Below are 25291 nucleotides of genomic sequence, written 5' to 3' on the forward strand. Positions count from 1 at the left end.
TGGGTTCAGAAGTCTCCAAATATCTGTAAGGCCAAGAGTTTTACACAACCTGTGGAGCGTCATTGTTGCTCTAGGGGGTTTACACACTTTTGCTTCACTATGATCAAGGACTGAATCCATTAAAAGATTAAAGTCTCCTCCCAATATTATATCATGAGGGGTGCCAGCGGCTTGCAACATCCCTTCAAGATCTATAAAAAAGCCCTGATCATCAGTGTTAGGTGCATAAATATTAACCAAAATCAACCGTTGCCACTGAATTTCTGCTAAAACAATAATGACTCTTCCTAATTTATCTTTAGTCTGTTTGAGACATTTGAATTGTAGATGTTTACTTACCAATGTAATGACTCCCCTGCTCTTACTTGAGCCCGCACTAAAGAAAACATGTCCACCCATATCTTCCCAAATTTTTCAGCTTCCTGCGGGGAAAGATGCATTTCTTGAAGAAACACTATATCGTATTTCTTACGTTTAAGAAAAGAATCTTCCTTCTTTTTATGGGGTAACCCAGCCCATTCACATTCCACGTGGAGAGAGATAATACACTCATATTAACATTTGACATTTTACATATTAAAAAAAATAGATTGTGTGTTAAAAACAATATTATAAAGAATTATAATATTACAACATTAGTGTAACAGTCAAATCCCAAACTTCCCCCAAAACCAAACAAACAGAAAAAAGAAAAATGTGTGCATTAACCCCGCGCATGACAGCGCCAACCGGCGCCCATCCCTCTAAACTCAAACAGTCCATGTACGACATTGCCATCGGATTGCTCAAGTCCGGTGTTTCTATAAAAATTTTGTGAAACAGAATTACACCGCAAAAAAAGTCTATAGAACAAACTCCAGCTAAAAAGCAGAATAAACCCAAAAAACATGTAGATTCAGAGACATAACTGTCCCGAAGGTGTGTTCCTCCACAGAACAAGCTCCAGCCACTAGCGGAACCAGCACAAAAAAAAAAAAAAGGTTCAGTTCTTCGGGCAGTCAAATGAATGTTCAGTAAGCCGACCCATTTGGCTGATACATGAGTGCAACAAAAGACCCAATCACTCCAATGTCCTGCAAGAGATATTCCACAAAACAAACTCCAGCTGCTAGGCGGAACCAGCACTAAAAGAAACAAAGGCGGCGCCCAGCTTCCTTGGACAGTCGAGTGTATGTTCAGTGAGACAGGCCCACTAAACATCAACATGAAAATCACCAAATGGCTTACTCACTCCAATGTCTTTATGAAAGACAATGCTTGCTGTGGGCATGTAAATATTCTGTTCTCAATTTGGCTGGAAACATCAGAGCAAACGCGATCTTCCGTTGATGTAAGAGTTTCTTGCATTCCTTGAACCAATCACGTTTCTCTCTTGTCGAATTTACAAAGTCTGGGAACAAGAAAATGCTGTGGTTCTGCCAAGAAAGCTTTCCTTTTGCTCCTTGCCTCGCATAACACGAGATCTTTATCAGATGATCTCAGAAATTTGGCCAGAATTGATCGGGCCTGTCTCCCTCAGCGGATCTCCAAACCGGTACCCTGTGAGCTCGCTCAATTTCCAGCTTATGGCCTGTTATGTCGAGCAGACTTGGAAAGAGCTCATCTAGGAATTTCGCCATATCACGGCCTTCCTCATGCTCAGAAATTCCAACAATTCAGACGATGTTTTGTCGATTACGATTCTCCAAATCCTCCAGTTTTTCCCAAATGCGCTGCAAGTCTGTCTTGGTTGCTAGCGGTTAGCAGCTAATTCCCTCTCCGATGACTCCAGATAATTGATCTGTTTTTCAACATCCGACAATCTTGTAACCAACTCAGTGAATTTCGACTCCATGGAAGTGATCGATCAACGTATTACAGCCAGATCCTCCAAGGCTGCGACAACTTTCGGCAGCATTGCAGACATGCTCGCCAGTTGCTGCTGAATTTCTCCCACCGCACCGTCCAAACTGAGTCCCTGGTCTGCAGCCCTGTCTGGGGTATCAGATTGAGCACGTAAGTGTCTTTTATTATCTCCAGAGCCCGAGGATTTTGAATTCTTTGACATATTGTCTTCATAACCCAGTTAAGAATCAGGGTGTATCGAATCTCATACACTTTATGACATAAGAAGTATTAAAAACTAGCAAAGTGCGCAGAGCTCGCTGTCCGCACCTCGCATTGCGTCACATGACTTCTCTGTATGCACGGAGTCTTGTCCTAGTGTGTCTGCTATCTGTATTCAGTGAGTGGTCTCCCTTTGGCATTGTTGCAGCTCTCTACTCTGAGCCAGGAAGTTTGCATCCATGCCACTGCAAAATCTCCAACATATGTCTGGTCTGGAGGCATAGCCATATAAAATTTTTTACTTTGGCATGTTGCCTCACAAAAAAACTGTTACTCTCATGTTTCATGTTCCCACGGGGGGGCTGTATCCTCTGTTTCGCTTGAACACAGCTGAGGAAACACTTGAACGCCTTCATCAGTTCATTCATAACTGCTCAATCTTTTGCTGGAGTTACTTTTTCTGATGGTTTTAAATATCAATTGATGTGTCTTTGCATATCTTTCCTCATGTGTAGCTTCCTCAGACTGAAGCCATTAGTATTCTGTTGTGGGTTTCGGGACACATACAGGGAGCTCAAAATCAGTCCCCTTCCCCCCGTCATCCACTTCTGTCCCCGGTAACACACTTCAGGCTTTTAATAGCAATCTATAGACCCTTGAAATCCAATAACCCAAGAATGGTGAAGAAGCGTCATTGAATTCAGTTTCTGCCAAACCTTTTCACTTAAAGGTCCTTTGTTTAATTGTGAATTGTGGCATATTACTGGATGGGAAAGTGTTTGCTAGTGGGGTAAGGAGCTTTTTTTGCTTGGCTTAGATTTGGAAATAAGCAAGGCCAATGAAGGAACTGAAAATCTCTGTCGATAGGGTTGCTGCAGTCAGCCTAATGTGTTGTGACATCAACTGAAAATGCTTGTGCACTCTGGGGGTAACACAAAGTTCATTGTTCGTTCTCTGAAACTAGAACTGCAGTTTTTAAATGCTAACAAAGCCAAAGATCAGCAGGAGCTGCTGTATGTCAAATGTTTTGTCAGTGTCTTAATGGTTAAAGAAGCCAATTTTACAACTTCGTTGCCATGACAATGACGATTTAAACAACTTTAAAGCTCAAAGAATACACAAGTTTTAACAGAAGAATTAATGCAATTGCTTTTATAAAATTATATGCTTCACATTTCTGCCTTTTTAAACCCTCCAAAAATTGGCCACATTCACTTTCATTGTAAGTGCCTCCCTAGCTACGTTTACATGCAACCAAATAATCAGTTTATATTCCAACTGCTAGCACAATCGGATTGAAAAGCCTTCATGTAAACTCAAAATGTTCCGACTGAGCTGGATCAGAATTAAATTTCCATCTGATTGAAGGGGGTGGTGTAGAACTAAAAAAAAATCAGTTTAAAAGAAAAATATTAGCCATGTAAATGTTTGAATCTGGTTACTTTTATCAAAAATATATGGTGCGTATGTATGTATATATACAGGATACTCTTCGCGGGAACCTAATTTATACAAAGCAATGACAAAACGCATTATTAAGGGTATGCGGGCTTGCACTAAATATTCTGCAGAGCACAAATGTTCTTTAATGGTATCACATAAAGCAAAAAAGAACATTGTGTAATTCTTTATAGGGACTTTAAACAGCGGGTGCGGTTAAGGCGTTCTATGTTCCATTGCGTGTACGCGACTTCACTCACTTCCTGAAGTCGTATCCATAATTTCCAAAGCATTTCTTCTTTGCCATAGTGACAGTCGATAGTAAGTGACAGATTAGGAAAGTAGAAGTTAGAACAGTCAATAGCCTAAACATCCTCCTCAAAAGGATTAAATTACACAGGTTTTTAATATCGATAGCCTATTAATAATAATATCTAGGTTTTAGACGTAGGCTATTTATATCGTACAATAGTAAAACTCTTCTTCTGACAGTTATTTAACACTGCAAGCATCCCTTCTCTTGCTGTTTTAAATAGCCTACCCATCTTTTTCTTGAATGATTAAATGCTCCGTTCTGCCGTCATTATTGCTTAGTGATTTTTGCGTAGTGTCCCATCTGCAGCTGTTGCTTTAAAGTCCCTATTATTTTGTTTCCATTCCACATCTGTAAACTCCTTTTGAGGACAACTCTCACCCACCTGTCTTTACTTGATACTCTCATCCAGAGATGACTGTGGTTCGACTGGAGGAGGAATGGGCATGAAGCAAAAACATGGTTGAGTCAGACAGGGTTTTAGACACTGCTCCTAATTCTTTGTTTGCCGAGTAGAGTGAGTAACATAAGAAGAGAGCTTTTCTGGCATATTTTTTTAGATATCTCAGCAAAGCACTAAGAACTTTGGTGCCATTCTCACTTTCTCAGCCTTTCTACGCTTCTTCAGAACACAACAACTGACACTTTTCGCATGCGCAGAAGTTTTGTTCGGAATACCTGTAATGCACATGCAAACGAATATGTGTATTGGATTGCAAAATGTAGGGGACATATAAACAGTACATTCGGAATCTGCAATTGGATTGAATTTATTCGGATTGATGAAAAGTAGTGCATGTAAACATTTAACCTTGATTTATGCTCTTTTTAAATAAAGAAGAGACAAGTTTAAATTCTTTTTTGTGGTAATCAACATTATGCCACAAATGCTGTCGATTGAGCATAACCCGGAATATTCCTTTAATAGTCTGGCTGTTCCTTGTCTGCCATCCTTTTCAACAGGCATCAGCTGTTAGTGTTTTTTTTGTAGAAAACCACCATAATTGCTTATATTGGTTTATCTTCAATATAGGACAGTGTATGTTTACTACATTAGAGTTGGGACACACATGTCTGCTGTTTGTCACTATTCAGACCGTGAAATTGCATTATCCTTACTAACTTGCTGTTAGCGCTTGAGTGAGTAATTGCCGAGCATTGTTGGGTGTACGTGGAGAGGAGATGCCCGTGTAGGGCCTCAGAGTGTTTGGCTTGTGTTGTCAGAGCAGTCTGGGGCTCAGGAAGGTAGTTCTGATTGTAACTAGGGCTGAAACGATTAGTCAACGTTATCGACAACTTCGATAATAAAAAATTGTTGACAAAAATAGTCGTTTGATCTCATTTAACGTAACATGAGATCACATTAAAAACTAATGATGACGCGTGAGAGCAGCACTGCAGTTCGCGCGTGAGGAGAGGAAGAAAACACAGCTCACAGTCCAGATGCACTCTAAACTTTCCAAACAGCTTCAGGTGATGTAGAATCGCAAAGTATGAGGGAACAAAATAAGTAAATACAGAAGCACTGTCCTGCTGCTCTATTGATATTGCAGCGCAGACCACATAACATGGAGGAAGGAATGGAGTCACACATCTCAAATTCTAACCACCACTGATCAGGAAAACAGCTACTGTGTCATACACCAAATTAAAGGGTTTTTAAACTACACATCACCTTTACTAAAATTCTGTTCAAATGAAGTTTGATATTAGGATGTTTGTCAAGTTCCAAATAAAGAGAGAATTATATAAGATGAATTCAGTTTTATTGAAAAGTATTTTTCACTGACTGGTTTATCTAAAAATAGGCATTACCATATGGTTATGTAATAAAACATATTTTGCATTGATGTTCTAGAAAGATTTTACTAAATTGATTTGTATATTGTAATCATGAAATAAAATTACTTCCTTGGTTTACTTGGTTACTTGGTTTGATTTAAGTTGTTGCTCACTGAAATCTTCCACACATATCAAATCTCTTTCGCATTTGCGCGTATTTAAACATTGTGCCAGGAATGATGTAAATTACACCACGTGGCATTTGTTCACGACATGCCATGTTTAATGATGTTTAAGCGCAAATGAGATTTTAGAGCTGAGTTTTAATTTTTGTGTGAACTATTTCATTAAAATACTCTACAAACAACTGCTACTACAACTTATCAGGTATATCAGATTCCCAGGCAGATCTCGCTTCTCAAACATATTGTTTTAGCTGTTCCCAAAGGAAAGCAAAGGAAATTATTTGGATATGTGTTTGTATTTGCATTGCTGTAACCTCTTTTGCTCTAAAATTGATCATATGGGTCAAAGTAATTTAAATTTATAACCATTTGGCATTCATTCTTATATGGTTTGGTTGGTTTTCATTGATTACTCGATGGGGCAGAAAACTGAGATGGATGCCTCGATTAACTTGAATTAATATTCTTTGGTGTGTCCTGGGAATATCAGGTTCTGTTTTGAGTGTCTACTTGTTACTTCTGTAAAAGAAAATCTTATAGATAGAATAAAATCTTATAAAATAGCGCTTAATAGTTTTTATGCTTGTTGCGAGGGAAACAACATCACCCTCTCAGAGAGAGCTCTCGTGGCCGAAGCTACAAAAGTTAGTTCACTCACCGTCTCTGTAGTGGATGTAACCCGATCCTTCCGACAGGTGAAGATCCACAAAGCCACGGGTCTAGACGGCATTCCGGGCCGCGTCATTGGAGTGTGCGCAAACCAACTGGCTGTTTTTACGACATTTTCAACCTTTCCCTCTCCCTGTCTGTGGTTCCCACATTCTTTAAAACGTCCAATGTTTTGCCTGTACCGAAGCAATCCAGAATCACTTGCTTAAATGTCTGGCACCCTGTTGCTCTGACCCCCATCATCAGCAAATGCTTTGAGAGGCTAATCAGAGATTACATCTTCTCTGTGCTGCCTGCCTCACTTGACGCACTGCAGTTTGCTTACCGTAGCAACCGCTCCACTGATGATGCTATAGCATACACCTTACACACTGCTCTCTCCCACCTGGACAAAAGGAACACCTATGTGAGAATGCTGTTTGTGGGACTACAGCTCAGCATTCAGTACCATTGTGCCTTCCAAGCTCGACCTTAAACTCTGGGCCTGAACAGCTCCCTGTGCAGCTGTATCCTGGTCTTCCTGTAAGGTAGACGCCTGGTGGTCAGAAAGGGCAGTAACATCTCTTCCCTGCTGACCCTCAACACTGGAGCCCCACTGGGCTGTGTTCTCAGCCCACTCCTGTATTCCCTGTACACACTTGACTGCTTGGCCACACTTGACTCCAACATAATTGTGAAATTTGCAGACGACACAACGGCGATGGGCCTGATTGCCTACAGAGATGAGGTGCGCACCCTGACACACTGGTGCCAGGAGAACCACCTCTCTCAACGTCAGAAAGACCAAGGAGCTTGTGGTGGATTTCAGAAGACAGGACAGAGAGCACACCCCTATCACCATCGACGGGACACCAGTGGAGTGGGTCCACAGCTTTAAATTCCCCTGTGTTCATATCACTGATGACCTCACATGGTCTTTTCACATTGAGGCAGTGGTGAAGAAGGCTCATCAGCGCCTCTTCTTTCTCAGGCGACTGAGGAAGTTCGGTATGAGCACTAACATCCTCAGATCATTCTACACATGCACTGTGGAGAGCATTCTTACTGGCTGCATCACCGCAATAGTTCTGCCCTCATCCACAAAGCTCTGTAGAGGGTGGTACAAACTGCCCAACACGTCATTGGAGGTGAGCTTCCCTCCCTCTAGGATATCCACACCAGGCGTTGTATGAGGAAAGCTCGGAGGATCATCAGAGACTCCAGCCACCCGAACCATGGACTGCTCTCGCTGCTACCTTCAGGCAGACGGTATCGCAGCATCAGGTCCCACACTAGCAGGCTGCAGGACAGCTTCTATCTGCAGGCCATCAGACTGTTGAACTTAAACTAAGAACATCACCACTGCATAACCCCACCCCATCTTCCCGTGCTTTGCACTTTAGAAGTTATCAGTTACGCTGGTCTCAGACTGATCATGTTACACATTACTGTATGTCTCTATGTACCGCTCTGCACAAGCATACACTCCAGCATTGTAGACTGGACTATCATCATTACTCTGTGTCCCTTGGCACTCCATTTGTACTACTGTTTACTGCATTGCTCACCCTGCACATGATCACCCTATCACGGTTGTTATTATGTATTGTTTTATGCACACTGTATATCTCATTCTTTTTTTTTTTTTTTTTTTTCTTCCCTTTTCTCCCAATTTGGAATGTCCAGTTCCCACTGCTTAGTAGGTCATTGTGGTGGCACGGTTACCTCAATCTGGGTGGCGGAGGACAAGTCTCAGTTGCCTCCGCTTCTGAGACCGTCAATCCGCGTCACTTATCACGTGGCTCGCTGTGCATGACACCGTGGCGACTCCGCATGTGGAGGCTCATGCTACACTCCGCGGTCCACGCAAAATTTACCACGTGCCCCATTTAGAGTGAGAACCACTAATCGCGACCACAAGGGGGTTACCCCATGTGACTCTATCCTCCCTAGCAACCGGGCCAATTTGGTTGCTTAGGAGACCTGGCTGGAGTCACTCAGCACGCCCTGGATTCGAACTCGTGACTCCAGGGGTGGTAGTCAGTGATGATCTCATTCTATATATTCAGTATATTTTATATATTAGTCCTTGTGGAATGCACGTTGTATATTATCCATACATTAGTACTATGTCTAAGTGTATATCTGTGTATTTTGTACATGTAAATATTGTTCATATTGTAAATGCATCTGTTGTGTATTTTGTGGTCTGATATTTGTCCACACTGCATAGTTGGTGAGCATCCGCTTAACATTTTCACACCTGAACACTCGTGGATATGATGTTTTGACAATAAAGGGATTTGCTTTGATTTGATTTGAAAATCTAGTATTGACGTAAGGCATGTAACTGAGGAAAACTGAATGCAACATTCTGAGTGTTTTAGAGGGATGTCAGGTGAGATTGCCAAAATCTTTCTGGTCTGGCTCATAAACTCTGCAAGGATGACTTCTGAGACATCTATGTGATTAATCTGTTGAAGGGTTGCATCTAATTGTTCAACACAAACAGGAAATCCCTTACTTACTCCATGTCAACAAACCAAAAGTGTGCTGTGCCCTGTTCGGAGTTCAACCATCTCATGGTTTCTGATTTCTCTGCGCCATTAGCAATGCACTGAAGTGGACGGATAGGCCTAAAAAACAGACTTTGTGGGAGGATTGAGTTCTTGGTATATTGACTGTGTTTAGGGAGAGTTTGAGGGGAAAAACTGACAGGGCCTCTCTGTTAATGTTAATGACCTGTGGAGTAATCAGGACTGAGTGCGAGAGAATTCTGCAGATGTTTTTTAGTCCAGGCTCCTCTGTTTTATTCTCACACTCAGAACAGGGACACAGCTCTCCTAGCATGCTTCATACACCTACCTGTGCTGCTTTCATGAACCCTTATTTATCATGTGCTCTTTTTCTCCTCTCTTGTCTCTGTTCTCTATTTCTTGCTCTTCTTTTGATCATCTCGCCCACCTCTCTCTGTCTCTTTCTTTCTGCTATTGTACAGGCGCATGAGGCAAGTAAGGGATAATGTACAGCCATTATTGCAAAATAAACCAGGTGATCAGGTTCAAAATCTTGTATCATCCATAAGGCGGCTATTTTGCAATAATGACCAGCTGACTTTATTGCACTTATTCAACCTGGTCTCATAGAAACGCGTTACCTACAATTTTGCAAAATGATTTTTATGTGCCTTGTTTTACATGTCGTGGCAGTTCCCTGGTTGGAAAGAACACTAGAGGTGCTACAACAACAATGACTTTTATTCACTTCCACACAAATTACAAGTAAAATGGCAGATTATCAGTTCAAAAATATGTACTTTTTGCCCCGTTTTTGAAACAGTGCCATCTTATGACTTAAAACGTGTACTACAAAACATTACTTTTAGCCTTTTCATGTTAATGTTCGTATTACATAACCAACTACATTTGTAGGCTTGCTCAGTGGCGATCAAATTGGGCTGTAACTGATAAAGTTGCGATTGTAATGGTTTGATTTACGTTTTATGGGCAAGCATGTTTTTGGTTTTATGGGAAAGCAAGCTTTACTCAATCTTGCGTGTTTCCCAGCTTTGAAACATTTTCGTTTTGTAGCATTTTTGGGGGGGCATATGAGCCCCCTCTGCAAATAGGCACACTACAGAATGCCTGTTCCCATGTGACATAATAGAAATGCTGCCATGGCAACCAAGGGGACTTCAGAATGGAGCAGTTCGTCAGAGGTGGCGTTTCGAGAGCTGGGTTGATTAGGCAGCAGCTGAAGTGGGTCTCGCTGAGCTGTGTGTGAGGTGGCATGGGTGATGTGCGCCAGTGCCACACAGTCTGAGCTTTTGTTCTTGGTTAAGGCGAGCTGACAGTGTGTCTTTAGCTCTACCACAACAGCATCTATCTCTTCTCTTTGCTCTGAATTTTTTTAAGATTAACATTTTTTACTGATTCCAAGAAGACAAAGAAAAACAAAACATATATACAATGAATCAACATTTAACTCCCACTACTACCCCTTCCCAATCAAGAACCCCACCCTGACCCCAAATCGAACATCCCCGTGGTCTTACATAATCACACACACACAGAAAATAAATAAATAAATAAAAATAAAATATAATAATCATACAGCTCTAAAACTACACCTCTCTCTCCACAGTCCCTCTTCGAGAGTCCCCCAAAAATATAAAATAACTACCCCATTTACAATTAAATGAATCCCAGATCCCCAGCTTTCTACACGAGACCTCTTCGAAGGCTGCCACCCTCCCCATCTTCTTGCACCACTCCTGAACTGAGGGCACACCAACAGACTTCCATTCCCTTAAAACACTTTGCCTGCCTATCATAGCACTGGTCAGGACCCAATTTTTTTATGTATTTATCTCCTGCGTCGATGACTGCCCCATTAGCCAAAACACAGAGTCTGGGGCAAAATGAAATCCGAATGCCCAACACATCACACACAAAACTCTGTACCTTCAACCAAAATTCCTGGATGGGCCGTGTCTCCAACCTCTGACTGGCAACGCCAGCAGGTGGGTGTGTCTTTATGACCAAGGCTATGCAATCTAGAGGGGGTCCAATAGAATCTATGTAAAATCTTAAATTGCATAAGTCACACCCTTACATTTCTAGATACAGACTTGATGTTTTATATAGTCCCAGCCCACACTCCCTCCTCCAATACCAAATTAAAATCTTTCTCCCATAATCTCTTGATAGAAGTTGAAGCTCCATCCCCCAGACTCTTAATTAGCAGGGAGTAATACACTGATGCCTCATGACCTTTTATGAACATTAACCTTCCCAATCATAGATAAATGTAATGAAGTCCACCTGTCCACATCGCTCGAAACTCTGCTCTGAATTAAATGCCTATCCTTTATCACAGTCAAGTTTACAGGGAGCAATAGGCTGTGAACGGAACACTAAGGGGTTGTTTAGATTGAACGTGTTCTGCTAAAAAAAGCTTGAAATAGTTTGAAATATAACAAAACACTGGTGTCTTTTACTATTTTACGTGTTTACACATTGCTATTTTTTTTTTTTTTTAATGGTATGCAAACGCTACACAGTTTACAATGATAAATGTTTCAGATGGTAGTATGTTACTTGGTTGTCATTTTGTGAGGTACTGACCTGACTATGTTGCGAATGGTGTCTAGTTATCATTTTGGAAGTAAGTGGTTATCTTGCAATTTTAGTACAATTTTGTTTAAATATACTAAACTTTTGGCAGTCTGCTTGTCAAGAAATATTGAAGACAAACTGCAAAACACTCAACTAAACCTTAACCATAAACAAAGGCACTTCCTAAATTCAAACTTTATATAAAAAAAAAAAAAGCATTTTTTTTTTTTCTCCATCTTTTTTGCATTTTCACTTCTGCTTCAGGTTCTGTTCTACTCAAGCTTACTTAGCGTTGTGGTAATGTGAATATTGTTGCTCTTGCTCTTGAGATTATTCTTCTGCTTTTATTACATGGATTCATTTTACAATTAAAATTCTTTCAGAGAACATGATTTTAATATTGGTAACTTTATTGTATGTATACATTTCTTAGCAAATTACTTTAAGGTAGGCCTACTTTGTCATTGCATACATGATATCTCTGTTTACTTAAGTGTGCATGTCATGACATGAAGAGAGGTGAAAAGGTCCAGTCATTGTAATAGAACATTCATTATGTTTGGCTATTGTAGGCTAACAAGAAAAAACACTAGTACATTCAGTTCCTTCATGAATGAGACGTCTTATCTGCTTCAGACTCAAATGATTGAATCGAACTTCAGTAAAGGGGCGTATTCGTTTAGCGGGTGAACCCAATTATATGCTCTAACAGCCTGCACTCTAATGCCATTGGCTCACACTATAGTAAGACTTACAGGCATGAAAAGCCACCAAGTCTTGCGCTTTCAGTCCGGGCCGGTCAAAACGTGTGACGGGCATGGTTCCACGGGCCGGTCAAAACATTTCGGAGGGCCGTATTCGGCCTACGGGCCATAGTTTGGGGACCCCTGTTCTAAACAGTTAAATGTCATGATAATGCATCAAGGCAGATTTTAAAACCATGGTTCATCACTTCCAGGTCATTTGTTGCACTGTAAATGGAAGGTCAGGTTGAGTGCATTTCATTGTTGGATACCAAGTAGTTTGCTTAATGTTTACAAAGCATAAAAAATAAGAGTAGTATGCCATTTGAAACATACCCACTGTATTTTTTTTTTTTAAATCTACATTTGACTTTAAAGAGCTGCTCTCTTTCAACAAAGTCTGCTGAATTCAGTTATTCTGTGATGTCGCTTTCTCTCTGCAGGGTTTGTATCGTCTTACGTGGATCAGATTTGACCTAGATATCCACCCTGTTGTTATGAGTGTGGAAGGCTGTGCAGATTGGTAATGAAAAGCAGACTACAATAGCCATCCAGAAATCATTTGAGCAAACAGCCTGTTCAAAAACACCCGTTTGGCTTTGCCAACTGTTGATGCCAAAACTAAAAGAGACGTGAACCATTTTTCTCTTGATTCCAGAGACGTTTGTGATCAGATTGAGTGTGGGCCAGTCAGAGCTCTCTTGTTTTTGTTTGATTTCAGCGAATTTCTTATTGTATTCAGATCGGTGGGCTGTATTTAATGAGCATTATATGGCTGTAATTACTTGAGTTTTCTCAATCCCCTCAATCCCCTCTTGGACTTATTTCATGAGCTGAAGTCTTTAGACTGTGCTTGCTTGACGTGTAATTTTCAACACATGTAATTTAGCATTGATTGACATGCTTAACTGGTTTCTTTCTGATAGAAATGAGCATAAAAGGATGGAACCCAAAAAAGAGAAATATTTTAAATGCATATCCCCTGTTTTTCAACAAAGACTTATTTTAAAACTTAAAAAGCACTCAATAGTATTACAGACCCAAAATGTAAGTTATTTTTCAATTCTAAGTAGGGATGCACCGATACCACTTTTTTTTTTTCTCTTGGAAATCTCAGTATCAGCCGAGCCTGATCTGTTACCAGTGTTGTTGTTTTTTTGCATAATCAGTTTAGAACATCTCTACATTATTGTGTGGAACTAATTGGGTGTGCTCTTTAATATGTAGAGAAACACAAACTTCAAACTACACATTATTTCAATATAAATGTGTAGCTTAAGAAAATGTATTATTAACTAGTATACTGGATAATCAGCATAGCAGCAAAATGAACAGTAATTCCAAGTCATCAGTAGAAAAGAAGCCTTTTTTTTTTTTTTTTTTTTTTTTTTTTTCAACTTGTATCTGGACGTTAAAGGATTCAGATCTCTTTTTTGTTCAGTTTAGTTGTAAGATATCAGCTCACTTTTCATTCACACAGTTATTTTTTGGAACCCATTCAACTTATAATTTTAAACAAATGATGATAATAATAATAATAATAATAATAATAATATATTAGTAATATATAGTAATATATTTCAATCGTGTACCTTTAACTTTTAAACCCTCACGCTTTTATTTTGACATTCTGAACTCTCCAGGAAGTCCTGTATGTGTCTGTTTGTAGGCAAGTTCACAGTAGTTTAATTCGCTTCTTATTCAAATTCTGGTAAAAAAAAAAAAAAAAAAAAGCTTTTGTTATAAATGCATATTATAAGTGAACCAAACTATTGAGCATCTGCATCTGAGATGATGTATGTGAGTAGTGCTCAAATATTGCGCACAGCATGGAGGCTAAAAATAGGCATGCGTGCGTTTAAACAGAGCAGTAACGTGCTGGCGCTGCACGTGCATATTATATATTTACTTATTAAACACAGCCTTCTGTGATTCACAGAGCAATCGTAAGTCTTCAAGTGGATTTGAATAAAATGCAAGAGTCATATGAACTGCTTCAGTAGTGTTTTTATAGTTCTTTTATGTCATTTTTTGAGCTTGACCGTAATGAACATGACTAACACACAGTATCGGATTTGGATCGGGCTCGTCGGACTGATACCTGATCCGTCTAAAAATGTCAGTATCGGAGCCGATACCGATCCAGGTATCGGATTGGTGCATCCTTAGTTCTAAGTTCTCGTGTAACCATGTGTGCCACTGTGAACAAGTTTCTCCCACTGTAAACTGTTAGACCGAAATATTGGATTGGTTTTAGAATCAGAATCAGAATGAGCTTTATTGCAAAGTATGCTTACACATACAAGGAATTTGTCTTGGTGACAGGAGCTTCCAGTGTACAACCATACAAAAACAGCAGCAAGACACAGATAAAAAAAAAAATAATAATAATTATACACATATGTACACACATACACATGGGTAGTGCAAATCTAATACAATCTGTTATGTACAGTGTAAATGCAAATCTGTTATGTAAAGTGCAAATGTTTTTTGTTTTTTTTGTTTTTTTCTTCAGAATTGGTTGGATGTGTTGGATAAATATAAGAAAGACTAAACTGTGTATTGCACATAGTTATTGCTCAGTGGGGCAATTTAACTGTTCATAATGTAGATAGCCTGAGGGGAAAAAACTGTTCCTGTGCCTGACGGTTCTGGTGCTCAGTGTTCTGAAACGTCGGCCAGAAAGCAACAGTTCAAAAAGGTAGTGGGCAGGGTGAGTGGGGTCCAGAGTGATTTTTCCAGCCTTTTTCATCACTCTGAAGTGTATAGTTCTTGAAGGGGGGGCAGGGGGCAACCAATAACAGAGAGTTGGTGTAATTTATTCTGGAGTATAGCTGGGATGATGGAGTTGAAGTCCACAAAAAGGATTCTTGCATATGTCCCTGGTCAGTCCAGATGTTGCAGGATATGATGCAATCCTATGTTGACTGCATCATCCACAGACCTGTTTGCTCAATAAGCAGATTAGATTTGCTAATCTACAGATTAGATTTGCTGTATCTAAATCTTTTATCAATGAAAATATTCATTAATTTTACCATTACTGCAATGAATATTTTGTTTTTAATTAGATTATATTAGATAATTAATTTGAGATCATTTTAATTGGATAATTAACTGTTCTAAATTAAAGCGAGGACATGCAAAGAAAAATGTAACATGGAAAAGTCGTATGTCAGATATATACAAAACCCTTCATCTGGTGAATATATCGGCTATAAAAAGCTTAATTTGGTAAGTACTTAAATCTAGAAGATTTTAACAAAGCCAAGTCTCAGTTATTGCAAAATAAGAGTCTTCTTTGTAGTTAAAAATCCCACATTATGCACCAAATGTTCACTTTTTTTTCTGGTTTATATTGGAATTTTGTTGACTAATTAACTGCGTCTGGGATTTTATTCATTTTGGACTCTTGTAGCCTCTACGTCTGTACCAGTTTTTAAAAACTATCAACTGATTTATCTGTTATTGGCCTTTTCCACCACCTTAGTTATCGTTATCGGCAAAATCCACTATCGGTCGGCCTCTACTAATAACTGCCATTGAATTGAAAAGACCGACAGATATTCTATTATAGTTTTCCTTTTGAGTTCTGCATAATGAAGAAAAAGAGTAAATTATTTAAGAATTTTCATTTTGGGGAGACTTTGGGAAAAATGTACCAAGAAGTGATATGCAAATCTGTTAAATATTCCTTGACTGCTCTTGAAGATATGGTGCCCCTGCAGTGGAGATGACTGGACTTCATAAAGACACTGCTGCTGTCACTCAGATACATTTCCTTCATGGACAGGTAAGCATTTCAACCCTTTACTCATGTTGTGTATAATTATATATTTGTGGCTTTTAACAGTAGGCGTTGGTGAGAAATGTATTGACCGCATTGATTTGAGAGAGGTAGTTTGGACTGTTGTGATTTTTGCCATGTGTTTTGTTTTGTATTAACAGGGGAGGATTCTTTCTCTGTTGGATGACAACACCATTCACATGTGGGAGATCGTACAGAGAGAAAACCGCTCCCATTTGGTAGAGGTTCACAGCTTCACCCTTCCCGGCAGGCCAGGCATCGAGAGCACTAGGTCAGCCCTTTTATAAACTACCACTGACCACTATTTCTAGACTGACCATCTTCATCCAAATACCACTCTGTACTAGTTACTGATTGATACAAATTGACACTTTAACCCTGTAAAGTCTGACATATGGAATAACTGTCAGAAAATGTGAGTTTATTGACATTAAACTGTTTTTAGTACCATTTAGACAAAATATACAAATAAATTGTAATATATATATATATATATAATATCAAATATAATCACTGCACCAAGTTTTATTTCTGTAATCTTCCTTATAATATTTTGACTGTCCTTTTTATTTTTCTGCATAGATTAAAGGATGTAGAGGCATGCATATCATATACATTAATATTTTTTCATCATTTATTTGTTTATTACAGCATGTCATATTTCAAATTTGTCATATTTGAAATCGGAGATACCTTTTTGCCCTCTAAAAACAAATATAATAATTTTCTTATGGATGTACCACTATAATTATTTTTTTATTTTTTATTAATTATAACAAAGTTTACTATTTATTCTTTCAAGAGGAAAGAACAATAATATTATAAATTTAACACTTTGTAATGTTTCTGTCAGATACATAACAGAGTGCTAATGGCATATTTAACCCATAAAGCCTAATGTATCAAATTTGATACAATTTCAGCGTAGTAATTTATTAACTTAAACATGCTTTGAAACAACGATAGGCTAGTCTTATAAAGCAAACATTTATTGTTAAAAAATGTCAATAACTTTAATTATAATGTTACCTTGAACTTCTAAAATAAGCTGTAATTTATCCCAACATAGTTGCTTTTTGCGCAAGTTCGTCGCCATTTTTTAACTGACTGATTTAAAACATTAAACCCATTTTTTTTTTTCACAAATAACCTCTAGATGGTGCCATAAACATGTGAAACTTGCATACCATAGGTTTTTTGGCTCATTTGCTTGAACAGACAGTGAAACAGGAGCCATCAAACATTGTGTGTCATATCTGATACACACAGCGTTATATTAAGCAAATGTTCATTGTTCAGTTTTGATGTTTATGTCCACATCAAAGTTTTAAAACATACATTTCAGTTTTAAACCTTTAAGCTTAAACCTATGAATCCTTAATCTCCTATAAGAGATGATTCATCTTTTCTTTTTTTTTTTGCTTTCTTCAAAATTTGCTTTGTGTTGCCCTTTACCAAGTTGTTTAGTCCATGATGCTGATGTCTTTAATCTTCTGTAGTGCGACCCGTGTGACTGTTATGCTGTTGAATCTGAGCTGTGATCTTCTTGCTCTGGGCACTGAAGGTGGTGGAGTGCACTTCCTGGAGCTGCCCAGCCTTACACTGCTGAACAAGTCACTATTCCAGGATGAGATTATGCAGAGGTAAGGGCCGCCATTTACTAATGTCTAGGGATGGGACAATATGTTGAATTTAGAAATATCGTGAACCAAAATTAAAAACGAACCACTGAGGCAAAACTCGATATTTAGACATTTGAAACATTGTTTTCTGTCCACGTGATCATTAATGAAATGACCTGTCAAACATCAAAATCTCTGTCCTTGAAGTGCTAGAAGTGCTTGAATTTAGCTTTCAGAAAGTTTAAGTACTGGAATACCTAAAAAAAATAAATAAGAAAATCACCTTGTTTTGTTGAAAAATGCTTAAGAAATTAAAACTGACCATTTCTTCCGTGTAATGTGTGTCCATTAAAGATGAGATCCCGCACTCCACATTAATTTAAATAGTGCCTTTTAATATCCTTTCTGTTCTTTACAGTCAATTGTTGGATCAAAAAGTAAAAAAGAAACATTAATTTTAATCACACATGGCACGACTCCTCTCTTGTTAATTTTCGCTGAACCGGATCACTGTGAGATGCTCATTGAACTCTTAAAGAGACTGTACCATTTTAGCGTTTTTTATAAAAAAAAGAAAATGGTACATTTTACACATTATTTGTTAGTGATAGCTCATCACTATTATATAGACTATTTTATTTTATTAATTGATAGAATGTAGAATTTTTATATTTAAAATTTATATTTATAGTTAAATTGTGATTTTAATAATGATGACATATATACACTTTCACATGTTTTTTTCAGGACATATTCAGTTCAGTTTTATGGCTTGTCATGCACCTGATCAGCCTGAATGTAGCTATTTTTAGCTAACTATTTTTGATGGTTAATTTGAGATCTTATAGAGAAAGGTAAATGAGAAACTCTGTTATTTGAACTTTGAACATTTATATTGTGGATCAAAGAACTTTATTTTGATGAGAAATTATAATGTGCATTTTTCACAACAAAAAAAAATAAAGGCAATTTTCTGTCATACTATATCATTTACAGTAAGTGTGATATAGAATCAAGATTATATTGAATCCTTAACCTTATATCGTACATCAGACTGAATCGTGAGAACCATATTGTCCCATCCCTACCAATCACCATTGTCTTCCTCACTCGACACATTATCTGTTCACACTGATATTAGCAAATTCGCTGACTGACTACGAAGTTGCAACATTCATCTGTTACTCTTTTCCACTCAGCTGTGTACGTGTGAAACCAAACATATATTAAAGGGCTAAAAAAAAAAAAATCTTCTATTTACCTTCAAATCACTGTAAACCAGAATTATGTATTTTTCTGTGGTACAAAAAAAAGGAGTTATTTTGCAGAATTCCCAGGCTCCTTGCACTGAAAGTGGATGGAGACCATTGTCTGTAAAGCTCCAAAAAGTGCTATAACAATCATAGGCCATGTGACTTATGCACTATATTCCAAGTCCTCTGAAGCAATACAATAGCTTTGTGTGAGAAAAAGGCTTAAATTTAAGTTGTTATTCAGTTAACTTTCTTACTGAAGGTTTTGGTGACACGTTTAGTAAATTATGACAATTTACTTATTTGTGTACTATCCCTTTAAACCATTGACTCTTTTTCCACAACTGTGCTCAAATAGACTTTCTGTATCTCATGGCAAAATCCCCCCCCATCTTTGCCTCTGTGGCTCAGGACCCAGATTCCACAGCTTGTGTGCTTACCTCATAAAATAAGCATTTGGGGACTCCCTCCCCATATGAAAAGACACTGCATGAGGTTAATGAAGCTGCACCAGGACCATTTATTTATTGTCTTTTCCTCTTTTGGTCCTATGCTCCGAGGGTGCTTTTGTCATACGCTCATGGACACTTTGAACTAGGGAAGGAGCCTTCCTGATTCGCTCAAGGCTAAATGTCCTTTCTTGCCCCCAGCTGTGGCTGTCTGTTACTCTGTCAGGAGAGCGTCATACTGCTCAATCTTTCCTGTCCCACGATCAAGTCACCGAGTTCATTTCTCAATGGGTAGATGTTCGCAGTTCGGAATGGCCTCTATCTCGCTGTTTCAATGAGACGTATAAGCAGTGGCAGAAACCTTTTTTCACTAATGGGCAATATTTGCACCCCAGATCTTATTTACAGGGGCAATTTTTATTTATTTATTTTTTTACATTTTATGATGGCATTGTTATTATTATTATTATTATTATTATTATTATTATATATATTTTTTTTTTTTACATATAACACACAGCGTGTTGTATCTGTCAGACACTTAAAGGGATAGTTCAACCAAAATTGAAAATGGTCATCAATGAGTATGCAATAAAAGTGAAAGGTGTCTTGAGTTAACATCTCCTTTTATGATCCATGGAAGAAAGAATGTCATATGCATTTGGAACAGCATGATGTTGAGTGAATGATGACAGAAGTTTCATTTTTGGGTGAACTTTCCATTTTAATTGACTCAAGTGAAATGGTAGCTATGGTGTGTAAGTCATAACTACATAGGCATCAAATAGACTACCTAGTATCAAATGTTAGACAATATAAGTCTATCGATACAGATTTCCTGATTTGATTTGTTTTATGATATTTCAGTTGTCCATTTTGTTTACATATGAAATAAATATCTCTCGACTAATGTTATAAATTATACAGGGATCCTTTTAACTTGGTACATTTACAAAAATATTAAATACAAATATTAAAAAGAAAACCCAACAGGGCCCAAACTATGCAGTTCATTTGTAATTTTTTTTTAACAAGCTTAATACACGACACAACCAAAAACTAAGTAAACTTTAAAGTAGAAGTAAAAGATTGATCGGATTTAAGAATCAATGATGGTCATTCAAATGAAGATTGCGATTAATCGGAAATATCAATATTTTTACCCAGCCCTGTCATTTTAAATATCTGGGGCATTTGTGTCACTTTTGATGGATTTTTTTGGCTCCAAACATTTTAAGATGTCATCTAAATTAACTATTCAGTTGTCATTATACAAATATTTATAAATACTTAATATGTCAGCCATTTAAGAAGAAATCTGTTTTTCCAGTTGCCTGTAATTATGCCTATTACAAGGCAGGGAATCACACTAGCTAGTCATCTTACTCTCTTAAAGATGTTGTTTAACTGTGAGATAAATTACAGCTTTGCCAGTGTGCCCTCTTGCAGATATAGCCTGGATGGTTAAATGTGGCCCTCATCTGCTTCTGAGAGACCTTGAACTACTCATTAACTGAGCACAATTTAGAGTAATGGGTTCCTATCTGTGGCACTGGTAATAAGTATGTGTCAGCCAGGAAACTGTTGAACAAAATGCTATTGTACTATGTGCCAGAACTCTTGGGCCCCAGCCAAGGAGGCGTTTAAAACGGAGGATATAAGCTTTGCACACTCATCTTTGGGAATCAGCAGGATGCCGGAAAATGCTCTTTTGGCTTTGTCCAAAAAAACGTTATTGTAGTTTTTTTATTTTTATCTTTTAAGGTATTAAATATGCCTAGATTTGTATTCCTTGCCACAGTCACTTTCGGCTTGCTCACTGGGTTTCTAAATACAATTATTATTAATGACTTATTTTTAAACACAATTTACAATCGTATTTTATCAAACTACACAATGATGACTCAAGACTTTATAGATATTACAGTTTCATTTTCTGTTCAAATATGATTTTCTGAAAAGCTGTTTTGAAACTGTGTGTTGTGAAAAGCGCTATACAAATAAAAATTCCTTGACTTTACTAGACTGACGTTTGTTGTTTTTGCAAGCATGAAACCTAATATGCATCCACTGCGGTCCAACCATCTTCGCATAATCTCTTAGGAGACCATGGGTATTTGAAAGCAAAGCTGATCTGTAACTGTTAAGTCTGCACGGCTTGTTCTTTAAAACATAATCTAAAACTTCCCTCTTCATTTTCAGTTTGGAAGGCAAACCACGTAACAGACTCCATTTGAACCTTTATAAATTCAGCCTTTAGGTGTGCTGTGCACGTTCCATTTTTAAAAGCTTCATAAATTCTATTAAATTTAAAGGGCTAATTCACCCAAAAATGTACATTCTCTCATCATTTACTCACCCCCATGCCATCCCAGATGTGCATGGCTTTCTTTCTTCTGATGAACACAAATGAAGGTTTTATAGAAGAATATTTCAGTTCTGTAGGTCCTTACAATGCAAGTGAATAGTGGTCAAAACTTTGAAGCTCAAAAAAGCACATAAAGGCAACAAAGTAATCCATAAGACTCTCTTGATTAAATCCATATCTTCAGAAGTGAACTGATCGGTGTGGGTGAGAAACAGATCAATATTTAAGTCATGTCAGAGCTGTAGCCTTGTGGGCAAGTGCTCTGACATACACCGATCAGCCACAACATTAAAACCATCTGCCTAATATTGTGTAGCTCCCCCTCGTGCCGCCAAAACAGCGCCAACCCACATCTCAGAATAACATTCTGAGATTATATTCTTCTCACCACAATTGTACAGAGCGGTTATTTAAGTTACCACAGACGTTGTCAGTTCGAACCAGTCTGGCCATTCTCTGTTGATCTCTCTCATCAACAAGGCATGTCCATTTGTAGAACTGCCCCTCACTGGGTGTTTTTTTGGTTTTGACCACATTCTGAGTAAATTCTAGAGATTGTTGTGTGTGAAAATCCCAGGAGATCATCAGTTACAGAAATACTCAAACCAGCTCATCTGGCACCAGCAGTCATGCCATGGTCCAAATCACTGAGATCACATTTTTTCCCCATTCTGATGGTTGATGTGAACATTAACTGAAGCTCCTGACCCATATCTGCATGATTTTATGCACTACGCTGCTGCCACACGATTGGCTGATTAGATAATTGCATGGATGATTGTTGGTGCCAGATGGGCTGGTTTGAGTATTTCTGTAACTGCTGATCTCCTGGGATTTTCACACACAACAGTCTCTAGAATTTACTCCGAATGGTGCCAAAAACAAAAAACATCCAGTGAGCGGCAGTTCGGTGGACAAAAATGCCTTGTTGATGAGAGAGGTCAACAGAGAATGGCCAGACTGGTTTGAACTGACAAAGTCTATGGTAACTCAGATAACCGCTCTGTACAATTGTGGTGAGAAGAGCACGAGGGGGACCTACACAATATAAGGCAGGTTGTTTTAATGCTGTGGCTGTATGATGCAGTAGCATCACGGACGACCTGAGTTTGAGTCCCGGCTTGAGGTCCTTTCCTGATCCTGATACCCTCCTCTTCCCAGTCATTTCCTGTTTCTCTCTCCACTAACCTAATAAATAAAAAAGGGATTTTTAAAAAAAAGAAATGTTTACTGTAAATCTCCACTTTCACTTCCACATTCTTCTTTTGTTTTTGCTGATTACATTCTTCATGCATATCGCCACCTACTGGGCAGGATGCAGAATTTCTAGAAAAGAATTACTTAAATATTGATCTGTTTCTCACCCACATCTATCATATCACTTCTGAAGACACTGATTTAACCAGTGGAGTCATATGGATTTTATTTATGCTGCCTTTATTTGCTCAACAGAGCTGAGATATTCTTCTAAAAAGCTTTGTGTTCAGCAGAAGAAAGAAAGACGTACACATCTGGGATATCATGAGGGTGAGTCTCTCACTGAGTATGTGTACATCCATTTTCTAAAAGTTTGATTTCAGTCAGACTAAACCAATAATTGGGAAAATGTCATGTAAATGCAGTTAGATTTTTGCGAAGTCGGACTAGGAGACTTAATGCAATTTTAGCTCTGTTTCTTCCATCAAGTATACACGTTAATCACAATTGGTCTCTTGTGTATGCAAAAACCCAATATACTCTATTATAACTGTGCACATATATGCACTAAATGAATGACAGAATGTTTGACTGCTTATATGACAAAATGTTTGATGTTCTAGATCTAACGATTTGTTACCAATTATGTCATTGTTACATTTGCAAACTGAATTATGATTGATTTGTATCACACAGTCAATATTATGCACTGTAATGTCTTTCAGGAAATGCAAATCTTGTTTTGTGTTTCCTCTGACAATTTTTGGGATGAATTTTCCTTTTAAAAGCCTCAGTTTTAATTTTGTTTGTGTAAAATTGTCTCTTGTGGCTGTTCTCATCCAAAGCCAAGCCACCCAACAGCTACTCCAGTCCATCTTTTCCATGTGTCTTCCTCTCTCCTCTTCCCCCCTTTCATGGTTACATCTCATCCTGCCTCTGTGGGTATACCATGCACATTCCAGCTCTTGAATCCATGCCACAGCCACAGAGGTATCCCGGATTGTGGCTTTTGATTGGTCATCATTTTGTTTGGTTTTCAAACTGAATTTAAGCTTGTCAGCATCTGATAATGTTATGTCAACTTCTGCAGTGTTAAACATATGAACAGCTTATGTATACAGAAAAAAATCTCTTTACTGAGCTTCATATTTTCTTTCTATTCCACTCTTTATTCTTTTCAAACATGAATCAAAGTAATGGTTACCAAATGTTCTACACATTGTTCTGAAAGCTTGGAGTTTGGTTCTTCACACGCTGCACATTTTTATTAAGTGCTCCATTTGGAATTCCTTTCCACAAAATCTTGTTTGATTGTGGTGAGAATAAAAGTGTTGACTGAACTTTTGCTGTGATGTTGAGGCTTTCTGTAACCTCAATTGTGTACTTCAGTTCAGTGTTAGGAGAGCAAAGTGGTGTGTACTCAGACATTGGTTTTTCGGCAAACAGAAGTGCAATAGAGCAGCACTACAAGGAGAATAAATATTCCAAAACTTCCCTAGTGCAGCGTTGTGCTCGCTTTTTTCATCTGCCTGTTGTTTTTCTGAATCTTCCTGTGCTTCACTTCAGATGAATAAAATCTTGCTGTTTGTAATGATCTTCACATGTCTTGTTATTCCCCTCTTCAGCGTTCCAGATAAGTACAAGTGTGGAAAATCATTGGGGCCTGTGGAGTCCCTACAGGAACATCCAAAGGACTCAGATAAAATTCTCATTGGATACAGCAGAGGTCTGGTTGTACTTTGGGACCTTAACAGTCGACACGTAGACAATGTCTTCCTTGGAAAACAGGTGTGTGTGCGTGTCTCTATGTATGCAAGTTCAGGGTCTCTCCAATGGCTTTCAACACCCTGTGGGTTCATGTGGTTTGGGCACAGAATTAAAAATAGAAATGCAGACATCAGGGTTTTGAGGTCTGCCTGCAAATGGCAAATAATTGTTAGAAAGTGCACACTCAAACTACCAAAACCTAATTAGCTACTGCTCTCGCTATTGCCTACATAGCCAGTTGCCTTGCAAGGCAGCATCCTAACCAGCATGGAACCTCATTATTAACCTATTTGGAGCATTCTTAAAAATTTCACATTAGCCTTTTGATAAACTAAACTGTGACACTCTTAAGCATAGAAATATGTAGCACACTGATTAGTTAATATTAGGTAAATAGTACATTTTTAATTACATTTCATAAAAACATTTCAATACTTTTCAGTATTGATTGAAATACAAGTATAATGTTTGTAATTGACATTCTACTTTGTCACTGTGCAGTTTAGTTGCTTACCTCTTAGAAGAGCCTTTGCAAAAGTCTTTGTATCCA

At 38.2% G+C, this 25291-nt stretch overlaps 1 protein-coding gene across 3 annotated transcripts in view; it reads left to right on the top strand.

Moving 5' to 3' along the window:
* The window catches only part of llgl1 (LLGL scribble cell polarity complex component 1), a 71401-nt gene that overhangs the window by 23514 nt on the left and 22596 nt on the right, over positions 1–25291 (top strand). For all 3 annotated transcript variants that reach the window (XM_051715365.1, XM_051715366.1, XM_051715364.1), the window contains exons 3-6: positions 15989–16070; positions 16226–16356; positions 17585–17728; positions 24600–24762. In XM_051715365.1, the coding sequence (XP_051571325.1) occupies positions 15989–16070; positions 16226–16356; positions 17585–17728; positions 24600–24762 (520 nt within the window). The remainder of the gene's footprint in view (positions 1–15988; positions 16071–16225; positions 16357–17584; positions 17729–24599; positions 24763–25291) is intronic.

Source organism: Myxocyprinus asiaticus, chromosome 13 (assembly GCF_019703515.2).
Source record: "Myxocyprinus asiaticus isolate MX2 ecotype Aquarium Trade chromosome 13, UBuf_Myxa_2, whole genome shotgun sequence".
In the NCBI taxonomy this organism is placed as follows: Eukaryota; Metazoa; Chordata; class Actinopteri; order Cypriniformes; family Catostomidae; genus Myxocyprinus; species Myxocyprinus asiaticus.